The following is a 16995-nucleotide window of genomic DNA, read 5'->3' on the forward strand; positions in this document are numbered from 1 at the left end:
CCTTGCTACTCAGGCACTGAATTTTCTTTTCAGAAAGCTGCTGATGTCCCCTCACTCTGCGGAGGCAAAGGGAACTGGAAATGAAAACTGCTGCCTGAACTCTGAGGGCAAAAAGATCCCAAAAGGGTGCTGGCTCCCAGCCCCTGAGAGCTCAGGTTGTGTTGTTGCTTGGTATCACAACTGAAGTCACCCAGTTCCAGGAATAGTGTTATTAAGGAACAACAGGAAATACGGAGCAGAAAAGCTACAGCCCATTCAGCACATTTGGGTACGACTCCAGCCTGCTTCCCTGGGATGGGGAACACCAAACCCACCCAGCTCCTTCAGCCACCCCCAGCTCTGAGCACAGGGGCACAGCATGGAGCAGGATCCCTGCTCAGGGGCCTTGTTTGGCTCTGTTTAACTCTGAGGTTTTCAGGGCATTCCAAAGGTAAGGACAAAGATCCCTGTCCTTGAATTCCCAGCACGGTGTAGGTGGGTTTGTGTTACTACAATGGACAGCTAGCACTACAAACACAAATTAGAAACCAATTATCTCATAACCCCCCACTTTTCACCCAAGCTTTTTGAATCCACGCAATTGCATCTGGGCTGGTCCTGAGCCAGAGACCAGGGGACAGTGGCAGTGACCAGTCCCTGGTCCAGTGACCAGTCCACAGCCTCAGCAGCAGCTCCATCACCCAGGGGAGAAACATCCCCCAGGTACAACCCAGCACATCCCTGCGGACCCTGGGAGCAGTGGGGAGCAGGGCAGGGGCTGTACCCCAGTGTGGGTGGCTGTAGAGACAGGACAAAGCACAGCAGGGGCCACCCTAGGACACCTGGGGACACAGGACCAGCCCCTGGGGACACAGGACCAGCCCCTGGGGACACAGGACCAGCATGTGGCTCCATCAGGTGTTTGGGGGTCTCTCTCAGCTCAGCAGTGCAGGTGGAGAGGCTCCTCCTGCTAAAGGTTTATAGGGCACTCCTGCTGTGATTATCACCAGGCCAGTGGGATGCTGAGATAAGGAAGAATGGAATGCTGAGTAATTATCCCCATTCTCGGAATACAGGGCAATAACCTGTGATGGGTCTTATTGTCCTTACCTGTTATTTTTATGGATACTCTAAAAGCAACACAATACTGTGAAAAATTATTAGGTTGCATTAGTTCTTTAATATTTACTAAACATTTATGGAAAAAAGCAATGTAGTTTCTCTTCAGACAGATTCTTTACATTTAATGTCCACAATGTTTATTCCTTTCAGTCTTTACATTTCTCACACTGACTGGCAGTAAATTGGGCTGGAGTTATTTCTGAACCAAAGCTGCTGCTGGTTCCTGGTGCTTTCTGATAGATCATGCACTGCCCCAGCAAGAGGTTATTTCCCATTACCTGTGCCGGTGCCACAGCAGGATCACCTGGGAATAACAATGATCCCAATCAGGGTCACGGCTCTCAAACCACCCATTTACTCCCTCAGCTCCCACAGGGGAGTCAGAACCAGGCTGACTTGCCAGTAACAGTTTCCAGTTGACTTTGGCTTGTGTTTCCAGAATGAGAATTAAAAAACACGTCCGTGGAAGATGCAGAAAGCCAGGGATAGGCTGTAGTCAGTGGGACAAAATACAGGATCACAAAGTCTTTACAGATGATGTGGAAAATGGTATCACCCCTCAATAGCCCTTGGGAGGACACTGGGATCCTCGGGAAGGGCTGGCCCTAGCTCCAGGGACTGGCACAGCAAAACCCAGAGCACAGAGCAACTCAGCTTGAGCTGAGCTGAGCTTTTCCTGAGCCCACCTGGCAGCGGGGCCCGGTTCCCCGAGAAGGAGGACACGGCCCAGCAAATCCCTGGTGGAGGGTTCTGAGAGCAGCTGCCAACTGCAAGGGCCCTGGAAGGATTTTCTCACTCATACAGTACCTTACCCTGGACTAAGACATTAATAATATCCAAGTGTGACTCAAACCAGCTTGTGAGAGGCTGAACGTTTACAGTCAGAGAGAGCAGAGCGAGCCTGGCATTCCACCTCCAGTGGGATTAAGAATGGGGCCAGGACTAAGGACACGCTCCTGTTCCCAGATCCTGCCAGGCTGGCTGTTTGTAGCCAGCATTTTCCATTCTTGCAGCCAACCCCACTTGTGCTGCTGAGGGTGCTGAGCCCTGCCAGCAGAGCCTGGGAACAGGAACTGCCAGGCACAGGTCAGCAGGGCAGGAGCTGCAGGAGTGGATCCGTGCCAGGATCCCGAACACTGCTCACAACTCCCTGCACACAGAGCAGGGACAGAGCCCGGGCTGAGGACACAGGAGCACACGGACACACCACTGCAAACAGGAACCCTGTGCTGAGCTCCAGGCAGCAAGCCCAGGCTGAGGAATGAATAAATTCCTTCCTGGAGTTTCCTGCACGGAGGCCAAGCCCCTCCACAGGCTCTGGTGGCTTCAGAGGTGGGAGCAGGTTGGGATCCCACAGCAGAGTCCTCACACGGGCAGGATGAGCTGGCTGGGTGCCTTTTACACTCAGATGTTTTGCTGGGAGCTACGAGGATTTTTCTGCTTTTGTTTTTTTAACACAGGAAGGGATTATCTGGGAATTTGTGTTTCCCACCCCAGGTCTGGAGGTCAGCTGCAAGGGGAAGCTGGTGGCTGCAGCATGAGCAGAGGTGCAAAAAGCTTTGTTTTTACCTATTTCTACATCCCATGGGTAACTTGAATTTTCTTCCTCCCTTTCCTTCCCAGCCAAAGAAGAGGAAAAGAAAAAAGCCTCTCTGGAAGTGCCACATCCACAGAGCCTGTGATCCCCCAGGCCTCTCCAGCTGAGTGAACATTCCCTGCAGGCACCAGAGAACATCCTGGGGCCACTCCCAGCACAGAGCCAGGCTGAGGAGCAGGGCTGGGACAGCTGAGGACCTTCCTGCCACTGTCCTCTCCTGGAGTCACACTGCCAGCCCGGGCCATAACACAATTATCACATTTAACAGCTGTGATAACACATTTACCCAGGCCAGGGCTGGGGGTCACATCCAACACTGCCTCCAGCAAGGGCAGCACAAACCCAGCTGAACAGCCAGGGCTGGCACCCAGTTCAGCCATCTGGGTTTAATCTGCTTCTCTTCAAGTGAAGCAGGTGTCCCCACTCTCCTGCCCCTGCTGAAGGCATTTCCAGAGCAGCAGTTCCCTGGGACAGGAGCTGCTCACCCCTCACCCAGCCCAGGCACACGGAACTGCCGGCGGCACAGGAGAGAACTGGTTTCAGACACACCCCGAGAGCAGGGTGGTGAGAGCTGAAGGAACAGGCAGGAGTGGAATGACAGATTGTCCTGTGTGCCCCGGGGCACTGCAGGCAGCCCCAGAACGTCTGGGGGATGCTGCAGGGGCACAGGGGGTGAGGAACACGCTGGGCCTTGGAGCTGTCCTGGCTGGGACCATGCTGGGCTCATCCTTTACAGGCTGCTCTGACTGAGGAAGTTCCAGGCCGTATTTGTACTTCTAAAGTTTAAATAATTGCAATTTTTATTTGCCTCTGCTGACCCCTTTCCTTTCCCAGCAGCCACCTGAAAAACTCCACCAGTGAAAAAGGGGAATAAAAGCGTTTTCCTCTGTCACCAGTGGTTAAGTCCAAGGATGCTGCCTCACACAGGACATGAAACATCACAACTCTATTCCAGTCACAGCTCTGAGAGAATTTCATCTCTTCAGGCAAATGAATGCTACAAAGGAAAAAATATGTTCATGTCATAAACATCACAAGCTATGAGGAATATAGATCTTTGGAGGGAAATGCATTCATCAGTTGTCAATCCCATAAACTGCACCAGAACAGTCCATAGTGTCCATTTCCACACAGAAATTACTGTACAATCTACCTTCTACTTTGCACCCCAAGTACAAGTGGTCAGTGAGGATATACAATAGTTTTACAGAGAAATCACTCAAGTGGATACATAAATGGGCCCTTTGGGGGTTAAATAAGATTTGCAATAGTTCCACAATGCTACATTCATGCTACCAAGTTCACTGAATTGGGATTTGAGAAAGGGAGAACTGTTTGCCTGTCTCCAGTTAGGAGGTGAAAGGGTCAGAAAGGGAGAGAGTTTTGTGTCAGCATTTTAATCCTCCCACAACCATTTCCTTCTCCAGATAACATGACTTTATGCTTTCACTGCACCTCTGGCTCCCACCTCTCACCACAGAGCTGGTGGAAGCTCCAGTGTTAAACAGTAATTGGCATAAATTTGGGGATCTTTTTCTTTTCTGTCTGGCATTTTCTTCCAAAAGCTACAGACTGGTGCCTGTTCTCCCCGTCACATCTGGGAAACCTGAGTCCAGGGATGAGACGTGGCTACCAAAGCTCCCAGCCTGGGGGAGGCAACAGCCCACACCTGTCTGTGTGGCTTTCAGTGACTTTAAACTACCTCTCTCCACCTATTCTATTCCTTTCCTTAATGTATGTACATTATTTCTTCCAAAGTTTTGCTATAAAACTGCTCTAAATGTAAAGGGTTCAGCAGTTCTAGGCAGGAGCCTGCTCCCCAAAATCACAACCACAGGTATGGCACAGGGAAAGGAGGACTCTACAGATCAGAACACCAAGTTCTCTTTGTAAGTAGTTAACAGATTTGTACATGTATTTTCCTTCACTTCACAATCAACAAATTTGAGATACCAGAAAATCAGGAAATTAAGGTAATCCTTCCCTGTTACTTCCTTTGCTTGTAGAAGAAATAACTTGTGTCACCTCCCAGAATTGCCAGTGACCTACACAGACTCTAAGCACTATTTGTCCTCTGAAAGGACAGCAGAATGTGAAAAAAGCCCCATTCCCAAAACAGAAAAAGCACCCCCTTACCTAACCAAACAAAAATAAATAGATTCCAAAAGATACCATCAAGTATCAAGTACAGACCTGGGCTCTCAGGCTGCTCTGACAGAGCTCGGGGTTTTCTCTGTCCTACAAGGGAAGGGGCTGAGCAGCTCAGACCAAGAAACAGGTCATGGAAAAAAGGGGTAGGTTATGCACAAACAAACTGGCAATCAAGTGAACAGAGAAGAGTCAAACTCATGCTCCAAGTCTGAGCTGTGTCCCTCCAGAAGCATTTCTCCCAAATGCCTCAGTGCTCAGCCCCCTCAGAGGGGTCTCCATACAGGAAGAGAGCTCCTCTCCCAACACACAGCAAAACACTGGCATGAACAATTAATTACCATGGCTATTAATTTCTAATTCATTTTTATACCAAAGCGAACCTGACGGAGGCTCCCAGCCAGGTCCCGTGTTTCTAACCTAAAATATTTCAGCAAAACTAAAGTTCCATAGTTTTGCAAGCAGCAAAATATAAAGTAATGAAGTTGTGGCTAACTCTAGGAGAACTATACATTCGTGAGAGCACATACAGGTAGTGCAGCACAGCTACTCTGAAAGGAACCAAACCAATGCAGCAGACATGCAAGGTCTGCTAACTTATGTTAAAACCATGTTTGCTGGTGATTAAATATGTCTACAGAAGATATATTACCGTTCTGAATATATTTTCAAGCAGACCAAAAATATCTCATCTATTGGTTATGGTGTGTTATTTTTAACTAATTAAATATTGGGAGGGATTTTACCCCCTCCCTCGCTATAAAAATTGCACTTATTTTCTATTAAACAAACAAAAAAGAAGATTTCAATTCTATATCCCAGTATATATTCACATGGAAACGGGATCATCTTGCTCTAAGCTTGCAGGAGTAGGTGTAGCAGTCCTTGCTCTCCAGGACTCCCAGCACAGAAAGTCCCACCAGGACAACCCCCTGCTCCCTCTGTGCTCTGGTGACTTCTTCACTGTAGTGCATGGGTTAAATGGGTTTGTGGTGGTTTTTTTTTGTAAGAAAACCTGAGCTTCAAAAGTCTTTAAAAGGACCTGGAATCAAATCTGGCCCATTCTGACCCAAAACAGCTCAGTTCTGCCAGGAACTCCATCCTGTCCTCGTTTCACACAGCTCCTCCCGAGGCCCCACGGCTCGGACTGAGGCCAGCGAGGTGTCACTGTCACCCCCTTCCCTCCAGTCTCTCTTGGCCCAGGAGACTTTTCCTCCCGACACTTCCGAGGGCTCCTCCTTCCCTCCCTTTAGCACTGCTGCCTCCCGTAGGGCTGTGAAGGGCTCCCTGTGCCAATAAAAAAGTCTCTCTGCAATAAAGCATGACTTCTTGGACACTGGTGATGAGCTTCCTCTTGCAAAGTCTTCTCCAGCTCATAAAATGTCATCATAATCCAATAGTTTGGAGTGCTGGCGGGTCTTCCAGAGGCGGTAAAGGCGGAAGTCAAAGTAAGTCTCAATCATTTGCTTACCTAGAAGTGAAAGAGGCAGAAGGGTCACACCCTGAAAGGAGCACGAGGGGGAGGTGACAGAACACAGCAGCACAAACCCCCAGGCCAGCGTGGGCAGGGTGTCACCATCCATGGTGACATTCATTCATGGTGACCCATCCAGCTGACACTGGGCACGTGGAGGGGCCCGTGAGAACCAAACATCTTTTCAGATCTCCTCAACCATGAACAGCTCCCTGTAATCCCTTGGCAGGGTTTGTGCCTGGGGGCAGGAACTGAGCACAAAGTCTGTCTCCAGACTTTGACCTCTCTGCTCTGAGTGCTATGGGGAGCTGGGGGCTGAGAGGCTCAGCCACAGCCTGCATGAGCCACAGGGACTTCAGAGGCTGTAAACCAAGAGTTAACTCCTTGTAAAGAAACACTAAAAAGAATTAACACTGAGGATTCAAATCTGAAAATATGTGTTTTTTAAAATGACCAGCCCATCCCTGTCCTGCCTGTGCTCCCAGCAATGAGCTCAGCACACAGCAGTGCCAGCTCTGCCCTCCAGCCCCTCTGACTGAAGGGGCTCTCACAGGCAGGCAGGAGGTGCATTTGAAAACACAAGGGCAAACAAACCTGCACTCAGGGCTCAAGGAGGGGATTTTCACTTGTGAGGCCTGATTAAGATTAGTTTTAGATGACTTTGCAAAGGATTACGAGGGTACACTCTTAGCACGTCCCAGACTGATCAAGGGGATAAATTCAGACGTATTCCTCAGCCCAGCCTCCTGAAAGCTCAGCTGCTTTAATGCCTCCACACAGAAGCCACTGCCTGGCCTGCTGAGCTGCCCACAAACCCAGGAATTTCCCTGCAAGCTGCTCCTGGACACATCTGAGTGTGTTTGCTCTGTGATTCTGTGCAGGCACCGTGTGCAGCTGAACTGATCATGCACAGAGAACTGAACAGCCTGGGCTGGAGGGAGGTGTCCCTGCCCATGGACAGGCTGGAACTGGGTGATCCTAAGGTCCTTTCCAACCCAAACCAGTCTGTGACTGATTCTGTGAACTCTGTGATTCTGTGACCCCTGAACAGCTGAGCACCAATGTGCTCAACTCCTGCACTTTCCTGAGGGTGAAGGGAAGTAAAAAAAAACCCAGCAGCGCTGAGACCAGAGCTGTGAGCAGCAGAGAAGTGCCTACAGCTGAAACCTGCATGGTTTTATCTGCCAAGAACTACAGCAAAGATAAGAGAACACGGGGAAATTCAGAATCTATCGCTTGTGAAACTGCACTGTGAATTACTGACATTGACCAGTGAACAGGAAAAATCCTGTAGCTTCTTGAAATATCTTGAGCTACAGGGAAAAAAAAAAAAGGGAAAAGGGCCAGACTGAGCTGTAGAATGGCTCTGATGGGGCATATCCCAGTTGTTTATTGACACAATTCACTTGGTGCCAGTGGTTTGAGCTCTGGAGAAGAGACCCCAGCACACCTGGCTACAGAAAGGTTCTGCTCCATGTGCATTTCCCCCACAGACTCCTCATGCCCTAATAATAATGGATTCTCCTACACTCAGCCCAGAAATGTGTCTCTTTTGCATTGCCAGGATCCTGGGAGAGGCCTCTGCAGCCTCAGGCACAACAAACAGGGAATTTGAAATATGAACATATGCAGGAACTGCAAGGGGAAGGCCAGGGGCAGCAGCTGAACTACACAAGGTAAGCAAAACAAAGACCAAGGCAGGACTTAAGGGAATCAAAATTGCATTTTCAGGAAGATGTCCCCCAAAGGAGGCAGACTGGTTAGCAAGGTGTGTGTGTGTGTGTGTGTCTTTGTACAGGAAATAAATTACCTTGAGCTGATAGTTCAAGTGGAGACTCAAAGGCAACCCTATAAGGATTCATTAAGTTTTTCAGATTCTGAAATAGCTGAAAGGGAAACACATCAGAGTTAACAGCTGAAAACATTTATGACTCCTGAGCAGCCAGAATTTCCCATCTTTGTTCTGGAACACCTTCCACCCATGTCCTTTAAAACATCTATCACACCAAGTGCTTTGAACAACTCTTCTCCTCCAAGGTTTCAGATATTTGTCCTGCACATCACTAATCCTTCCTCCCCTGCCCCACAATCCAGAGGGTGGTTCTCCCACGGGACAGGACAGCAGCACATTCCCACCCAGCAGATGAGGCAGGTTTAGAGCTCCCAGTGTGACTCTGGCCTCCGTGGGCCCAGCAGACATTCCAGGGGTGACCCACAAGCTCCTACCTTCTCCCCATTGGGGTTTCCAAGAACATAGCAGCCCATGATGTGAATGATATTTGGTTCAGGATTGACTTTACTCATCAGCCGGCTCAACCTCTTCCAGAAGCTGGAAAAAAACAGAACACATCATTAAAAAAAAAATAAATCTCTCCTCACAGGCATGATTAATGCCAAGGGTGTGTGCACACAGCACTCAGACAGGGCCCAAGGTTTGCAGCCTGGGCAGGAAACTGCTCAGGAAGAGCCACTGGAGCTCAGACAAGGAAGACCAGGGGCAGAGCCAGGGCCTGAGGAGCAGGTCCAAGTCATGTGGCAGAGAAAGAAGAGCAGCCCATGGAGCCAAGGGAGCTCCAAGGTGAGGAGAAGGGAGCAAAGTCCCCCAGGAGTGCTTCTGGAGTGACAGTTTTACCAAGCATTCCCTCCAGCTTCCTTTCTCCCATTTCTATCAACAGCTGCCCTTTCTGAACACAGGGGTTATCAGTGCACTGGTTCATTTCCAGGGCATGAAATCAGCAGGGAACAGCTGGAGAGATTGTTCTGAGTGAGACAACACAGCCCAGGCAGCTCCATGTCAGCCTGTGCTTGGTGCTGCTCACAGTCACCCCCACTTGATGTGCAGCGACTGTGACCAGGAGGGATGTGAAGCACGACCCCCTCCCCTGGGCAGAGAGTTGGAGCAGACTTCTGGGGGGCTCTAAAGCCCAGAAATTCCTCCATGGGTGTTCCAACCAGACTGCAGCCTCAGCTTTCCTCAGCACTGCCTCCCACGAACACACAAGCCAGGTGGAGATGTTCACTTCCAAGCTCCCAAACTTTCAGCTGTGCGTTAACAGCTTTCTGCAGATCCCTGATTTATCAGCTCAGGAGCAGCTATGCCTGGGATGTGCTCAGAATCGTGGATGTGCACACGTGCTGGAGAATTCCACAGCCAGTGTTTGTGCCAGGGCATGAGACTACTGAGCATATGTTGGTTTTAATACTCAGTTCTCATGCCAACAAAAAGTTGTGTAGGAACAGGTTGGTGTACATCCTCTCCCCCACAGCCAGGCACTGTTAGCCAAGCAAGTTTGAGCCAGCACAAGCGAGTAGGCAGCAAAACAGGCAAAGCTTTACTCTCTGCAAGGAGCAGCAAAATTGCTCAGCACTCCCAGCTGAAGGCTGGCATGTTAGTGAAAAGCCTCCTCAGTAACAGGCTGGACTTTGAGCAGGCTTTGCAGAGACAAATTCCATTTCCCCCTGGCCAGAGTCAGCTGTGGGGGAACACTCTGGATTTCTGCCATAGTCACCAGCTTACCCAGAGACTTGAGGTTCATGTTCTCATTTCTGGTCAGCAAAGCTGTTTTTAGTAGAATAAATACCTTTATTCCCCTTCTCTTTTGACAGTCTCTATCCACAGAGACACTAAACAGACAGAATAAATCCCCTGGTGACAGGGCTGCAGCACTCCAGGGACAAGCTCAGCTCTGCCACCTTTGCTGCTGCCCCTGAATGAGCTGTGAGCTGCTATTCAGTGCCTCCTCATCCCCTGACCAATCCACCCCAGCTCCCTTCACTTCTGCTCCACCACGTACTGGAAATGATGAGCAAACCCAGCAGAAAACCCCTGAGCAAGCCCAGAACACATCACAGCCACTCACAGGATCAGATCTTCCTCCTTCTCCACTTTGGCAAAAGTGGCGACTTTGTTCTTTAACAAGTACAAGTGCCCGGGGCCTCCCTGCAAGAGACAGACAGACAGACAGATGGAAACCCCTTTGCCCAGGCCCTGAGGAAACAAAGCCTGGATGTGTTTCCTGTCCTGCCCAGCCATTCCCAGAAGTGCCACAAGGGAGCAGGGCAGCCCTGCACTGCGGGCACGCTCAGGGAACAGCCACACACCGGCTGGGGCTTGCATTCTCTGGGATTTGCTGCTCTCTGCCCACATCACTCTAGAAAGGCACAAGAATAGATTAAAAACGCCACTGTGGGCGGCTGGAGAGTAACAGGGGAAGACAAGAAAGTCCCTATCACTTGGGGATGCTGGGGGTGGGCAGAGGAGAAGCTGAGCACGGCAGGGACAGCAGGCAAGGGCTGGCACTGCAGAGGAATTGCTCTTGGGCAGCAGGAGGCATGAACAGATTGACACAACACCAGGAACATTAAAAGTCACAATCTCCAGGTCAGTGTGTGCTGCAAAGCTGCTCCTCTGCAGCACTGGGCACATGGAAGGAGTTAAGTCAGGTCACCTCCCTCACTTCTCAAGTGAGGAAGTGCTGGGGAAGTCCACAGCTGACCAAGAGGAACTGCAAACTTGGGAAGGAAAACCCCAGCAACCCCCAAGTCCAGCAGGGCCTGGATTGTCCCAGCACAGCTCCAGCCTGACCCTTCTCCTGCATCCTCTGGCTTCCAGCTCCCAGCTGAGCCATTAGCCACAGCACACTCCACTGTCACTGTCACACTGAAGCCAGATGGAAACCATAACTATGACACTGCAAGTGCCTGTTCCTGTCACTGGAATTCTTTCTAGGTCAGTGCTGACACTGCTTTTTCTGGAGTTCCTTGAGAGAATCAGCCCAGCTCTTGACTTGGCCTCACTAAATCAGATTTGATTTCCTGCTGTCAAAGCAACTTGAGACTGCTCCACGTCTGGGAAATGGGAAGTGAAAGCTGTGCCTTGGCAGCGACTTTAATAGAAGCTGACTTTGGAATATTGGTTCCTCTATGTCACTTTCCCCATAGAAAAAGACAAATTTGTAACAAATCACCCAAGTGTTTAACAACTTTCATGTACCTGGCAAAATATCAGCATCTTCCAGATTTTGCAGCCTTTCCGATAAATGTTAAGTTTCTTCTCTATTTCCTCTAAAAAAAGAAAAAGAAAAAGATGAACCAAGGACAAATCTCAAAATTAATCTTATTTCTTTCTTTACACTTGGTCCTGAGGGCAGGAAGCTGAGCTGGCAGGGGTGCTCAGTACATGCCCAGGATGCTGTGGGGAGCAGGAAATGTCAGCAGGTGACAGGGCAGAGAAGGGATGGAACAGCACCAGACACTGCTCTGCAGTGACCACAGCTCTGGAGCAGCCCCAGCCATCCTGGCCCTCTGTCACCGCTCCCACTCCCCACCACAGGTACAATGAACAATGCTGCTCTGTGCCTCAGTTTCCCTGCCATAAACCATGAGTTTAACACAAAAAAGAAGCCACAGAAGTGAATGTTTATTACAGCAGCACATCCAAGAGCAGCTGACTGACTGCCAGGGGTCACTGGGGTGAAAAAAACACCTCTGTGAGTGGCAGCTGAAGCACAGGGCAGCTGAGTGTCTTAATTATTGTTGGTTACATTTGCAATGGGCAGGAGATGAAAAGAGGAGATAACATTCACATACCCAGGATGTCATCAAAGGTGGCGTGTTCGTGGTCCTGGAAACCAAGACAAAAGACAGATAAAGGTTCAGTGTCAGCCCACCAGCTCCTTAGTAATCACACATTCCCATTCCAAGGGTGCTTTAAGAGAACATTTACACCAACTGATGGCTGCTGGCCACAGCAGCAGTAGCCCTCACCCTAAATCACATTTCAGCACAGAAGCTAAAGACTGAACAGTCCATGAAGATCAAATCCACCTGAAGGCTTGAAGCTGAAGCCTGCAGACATGTCCAAAGCACAGATTGTCCCTCAGATGCAGTCAACACCAGCAATGCCTATTTGGGCCATGTTTTGCAGCCACTCTCTGGCTTTACCCCTGTCCAAGCTGGCTGACAAACACACAGCTGCCTCTGCCACAGCAGGGTCATCAGGACAACCTAACAATCCTCCAAGGAAGAGAAGCAAGAGCAGCAAGGCTAAATCCCAGCAGCACTGCCTGCTGCACACTGACACTGGCCTTGCTGGGCTCTCAGTCCCACCTTCCCCTGCAAATTAAGTGATTAGGAAAAAGAAACCCATGACTCCTCACTGCTATTTCAGACATCTGCTCAGGCCAGACTCCCAGTGCCAAGTCAGAGTTAAATGAATGACTGACAGGGATGCCCCACTGCACGTGGGGTGATGGGGCTGGTGCCTCACTGCTGAGCTCCGAGGTGCTGCTTATCCCAAGCATGAGCATAAGGAGGAGCCCTAAGCCTGGCAATGCCTGCCCTGCCTTCCCTTGATAATCCTCCCACGCAGCTCCCGGAGCTCATGTGTACCATTTCCACCCCACCTGACTGTTCCACCTAGACCTGAGCCCCCACAAAGCTACCCCACACCCCAAAGCTGGGTTCAACCCACCCCCAGCCCCTTCCTGACAGCTTTTCCAAATCACATCAGCGTTTTGTCACCCTACAAGGAACTAGGGAAATAAAAAAGTCTCTACATGACTCCTCATGCACAGCAGAAGTGATTTACTTACGTAGAGGATGGGGATGATGGAGGGGTCGTCCCTGCGGATAATTGTTGGGACATACTCTGCTTTGGGCACCTTGGAAGAAATGAGCTGCAAAGGGGAAAAAGGTGCAACAGCATGAGGAGAAGGCAGTAAAGTCTGGACAGAAGCACAAAGGCCATAAAACAGTGTCCTGTTCAGCTGTTTTCAGGTGTTCAGTGTTGTCAGGTAGCAGCTAACCCAGTCTATCCATATCCCAAGGGAAGCTTTCCAGCCCAGAGCACCCCCAGGCCTGCCAAGTGCCCCTGACTGTCACCATCTCCTTGACCCCCAACACATGAGCACACAGCTCTGCCCTCAGGCTGCACTGTTCTCCCCTTTTCCAGAACAGTCTGGAAAGGGGAGACTGGGGTGCACAGAGGATGGAGCAGCACCACCATGGATGGCTGTATTCCAGCAAGGACCACTCTTGCCAAACCTCCTTTCAGCTGTAGGGAGTGTTCAGTGTCTGGTGGGACCTGCACATGGCCCAGCCCAGGGCTGGCACTGCAGCAGGCACAGCAGGCACAGGGCTGCAGGTGTCAGACAGTGCCTGACAAGTCTGGCTGAACCCTCAGCTGGCTCCAGCAGCACCAGAGCCTGAGCTCTGCTGTGATTCCAGACCCCTCAGCTCCTCACTGTGGGAGCAGAGCTGGCACTGGTGCCCAGGTCTCTGTTTTCAGGGTTAATAAGCTCAGGCTGACTTGGTTCTGTGTTGGTGTCAGTCCTGCTCTGTCCTAGCTTTCTTTCAATGCATTACCCCCAGCAATAACAGATGTGAACCGTGTCAAGTCTTGGTTCATCTCTGAGTGACCCTCACGGCCACCTGAGGCTGTGCAGTGCCTGTACATCAGACTTCCCAGGAAAATCCTGAACCTAGCAGCACTGAAAGGACAGGCAGAGCATGAGCTGCAAACTCTCACCATTATTTTTGGTGGAATAAAGTCTTCTCCGTCACATGCCATGGCTTCAAGTTCCTTTTCTGCTTCCCAGTTCAAGTCAAAGTCACCATCCAGAGTCCCGCAGGAATCCTGAAGGTCATGGCCTGCCAGAACACAGGGAGCATTACAAGGGCAGAACAGCCCTCCCCACTCCATCCTGCCTTGGCAGCTTCTTCACAAGAGGTGCCACGACACTCGTGCCCTCTTGTCACCCACAGAGTGACAGACACCACTCTGGGACTGGTGTCTTCAAACAGACAAACATGTAACAAATGAAGAGTGCACAGAGAGCTCACACCACGTGTCACAGAACTTCATCACTCTCGCAGTCACCAAGCTTGGTTTTCAAATGCTAAGTCACAACAGTCACCCTGTCACTCCAGAGATGGGGAAGGAGACGGAACACAGACAGACTCTCTACACTTCAGCACTGCCAGGCTGATAAGCAAAAGTCCAAAGACTTCAAAGCTGATCTTCTTGTAGTAATTACTGCTCTGACTACATCTTTTGAGGGATTATAAAGAAAATCTGCCTTGTTGGTCAGAGTGATCCTGGCAGAGAAGTCTTAGAGCGTGCGTGAGGACAGCTGCAACAAACACAGTCATATTGCAACAGTAGACTTGAACTTGCTCTTCAAATCGACCTTACCTGTTGGCCTTCAGTGCTCCTGGGGAAAAAAACATCTGGAAGGAATATAATTGACCATTAAAGGTTAAAAACAGAGATGGTTGCTGGACTGAGGAAAGAGAACCGAGGTGCCACTCTTTGTGCCTTTGGGGATGTCCGAGTGTCGCTGGGCAATGCCCGGAGCCTGTGTGAACCACAGCTTTTCCATGGCTTTTCCATGGCTTTTCCATGGCTTTTCCATCCACCTCCGGGTAGCTGAGGAGTCAGACTGCCAAACAACAGGGTCATGTTTTGAACCTGGCCTTTCGTACACCTCCCCCTGCAGCCTGGGTCTTCTACACCTAGCAGGGCCAGATCTCACGCTTACCTGGTAGATCAGATCATTTCATTAGTGAAATTCACCTCAACATGGGCAAACTCATATCCACCAAGCTCCTGCCTAGAGGCTTGCAATAAAATCTGTGTAAAACAGCCATTCCCTTTATAAGAATACAGTGGGAAGATGCTGGCATTCCTTCCTGTAAATGAACACAACAGCATCTCAAGTCCCCTCAAGCAGAACATGGCAGCATTACTGGGGATTCCCAGAGGGATTCCTGGCAGCCCAAATGAAGATCAGATTGCCCCAAGCTATCACCTGTGCAGGAAATCAAATCCATCTCATCAGCTGTGCTCTTGAGCTATTCCAGGCTAGGAAAGAGCCCAGAAGGGGCTCCTGCATGGGAAGCCACGTTAGCCCCACTGTGGTGAAGACAGCTTTGGACTGGTGAGCTTCCAGAGAGGTTTTGGTGCCAAGAGGATAAGGGATGATGGGAACAGAGGGCTGTAAGAGAGCCGTACCACTGGGTACCCTTTGGCAACTGCTCAATAACCTGAGGTTGGATGAGTGGTGCTCTACAAATAAATACAGGTACACACAGATGAACAGGTACATACACCTGGAGCGCTACCTGCTCCGATCTCAGGAAACTAAAAAAGGATCACAGACAGGACAGAAGGGCACAGAGGAGTTACTCCAGTGGGACTCCAGTCAACAACTGCTGGAGGGTTTGCCCACAGGAGGAAGCTCAAAGGACTCAGAACTCACTTTCTCGAGAGTCATGGAAGGAATCAGCTTTGATGGGAGTCGGGTCACTCCAGGACCTGCTGAAGCTCCTCTCACGCCGTTCGGCAAATGCTAAAGGATAAAACCAGAGCACGACATTAACAGATCCCAAAGCACCTCTGCTGCTGCCAGCAAACAAATCATCCAGCAGATTGCCACCAAAGCCACACATCACAGACTCCCCTGGGCTGGTCCTTCCACTTGCCAAACGTGAGTCCTTTCCACACAGCAGAGACAAAGTGCCCACTTGTGCACAGGATGGAATGTGGAACACAGAAAAAGGACAACACTCGATGGTCTCTCCTCAAATGCACACAGCTCAAACCTCAATTTAACCAAGTCCCAGTGTAAGTGCTCAGACTCCAAGGCCTCACAGAAACACACACTGCAAAGCTAATGACAACTAATGGCCAGAAGAAGGCTGTAGCTCTCCAGTCAGTTCTCCCTTCATGTTCTACTGGCACCCCAGTCAGAGCTGGACTGAACAGCAGGGAGGGGATGTCTCTGGAAAGCTCCTGCTTTCTACATTTTGTTGCAAAAGAGGAAATCCTTCAGCCTTTGCTTGCCTGCACTCTTGTGAACACTACTCTTGGCTTTTTTTCCTCCCAAGGAGTGCTGTATTGTTTGCACGAGCATTTCCCAAGCACAGTCCAGGGAGCTTGGCTCAGACGGCTGCACCGCAGGCAAATTCCTGGGAACTGGCAACCACCACGTCTGACTTGGCAAGCTCATGTGAGAGCCATTATGCCGGGATTAACAGCCACTTATGGGCACTAATACCTATTTCTGGTGGCAGACAGAGTGTGCAGCAGGGAATTGAGTAACAACAGCACAGGATTTCACTGCGGATCAGCATCACAAGAGCAGCCTGTCCCCTGCTGAAGTATGGCCAGGGTGGGTGTCTGGGGAATCAAACCAGGTCTTCAGTTCTTCAGGTGATTTCCATCCTCAGCTTTCTGTTAAACCCAGGCATTTAGCTACTGTGCACAGAAAGAAAGCTTTGAAAACATGACCCAAGAGTTCCTGAGGCAGAGTTTCCTGAGGCCTGAGTTTCCCGGAGGTGAGCCCTGTCCACGTCAGGCATTGCTAAATCAGATGCCAATGAAGACTCTGGAAAGGGCAAAGCTCTTTGCTGATCACTTCCCACAGCATATGAGAAAGGAAAGAATGCAAATTGAACTCGGCAGTGCTTTGCTGTGGGCACTCTGTACATGATGCCTGGCCAAGGGGTGGGAAGAACAAGATGCTTTCTCTTCTGGAGCAATCCTCAGCTCCCAGGAGCAGGTTACACCACTTTCACAGCACTAAGGGAGTTGCCCAGCCAAGTTTTGGAGGATTATTGCCTTCCCCACAAAAAAGGGAACTGCCATTTTGCAGAGCTGAGAGGTGATTTCTTC

The 16995-nt window shown here is 50.2% G+C and overlaps 1 protein-coding gene across 4 annotated transcripts in view; it reads right to left on the reverse strand.

The window, feature by feature from the left end:
* Positions 1-1149: 1149 nt before the first annotated feature.
* Positions 1150-16995, reverse strand: part of NSMF (NMDA receptor synaptonuclear signaling and neuronal migration factor) — a 46502-nt gene continuing 30656 nt past the window's right edge. For all 4 annotated transcript variants that reach the window (XM_088065850.1, XM_005527174.3, XM_005527172.3 and 1 more), the window contains 9 exons: positions 15581-15670; positions 13849-13970; positions 12914-12997; positions 11910-11943; positions 11314-11384; positions 10181-10260; positions 8547-8649; positions 8131-8206; positions 1150-6317 (listed from right to left, as the gene is read on the reverse strand). In XM_088065850.1, the coding sequence (XP_087921976.1) occupies positions 6220-6317; positions 8131-8206; positions 8547-8649; positions 10181-10260; positions 11314-11384; positions 11910-11943; positions 12914-12997; positions 13849-13970; positions 15581-15670 (758 nt within the window). In that variant the 3' untranslated portion in view covers positions 1150-6219. The remainder of the gene's footprint in view (positions 6318-8130; positions 8207-8546; positions 8650-10180; positions 10261-11313; positions 11385-11909; positions 11944-12913; positions 12998-13848; positions 13971-15580; positions 15671-16995) is intronic.

Source organism: Pseudopodoces humilis, chromosome 22 (assembly GCF_049639895.1).
Source record: "Pseudopodoces humilis isolate 2021_Gansu_Grassland_sample_001 chromosome 22, ASM4963989v1, whole genome shotgun sequence".
NCBI classification, from domain to species: domain Eukaryota; kingdom Metazoa; phylum Chordata; class Aves; order Passeriformes; family Paridae; genus Pseudopodoces; species Pseudopodoces humilis.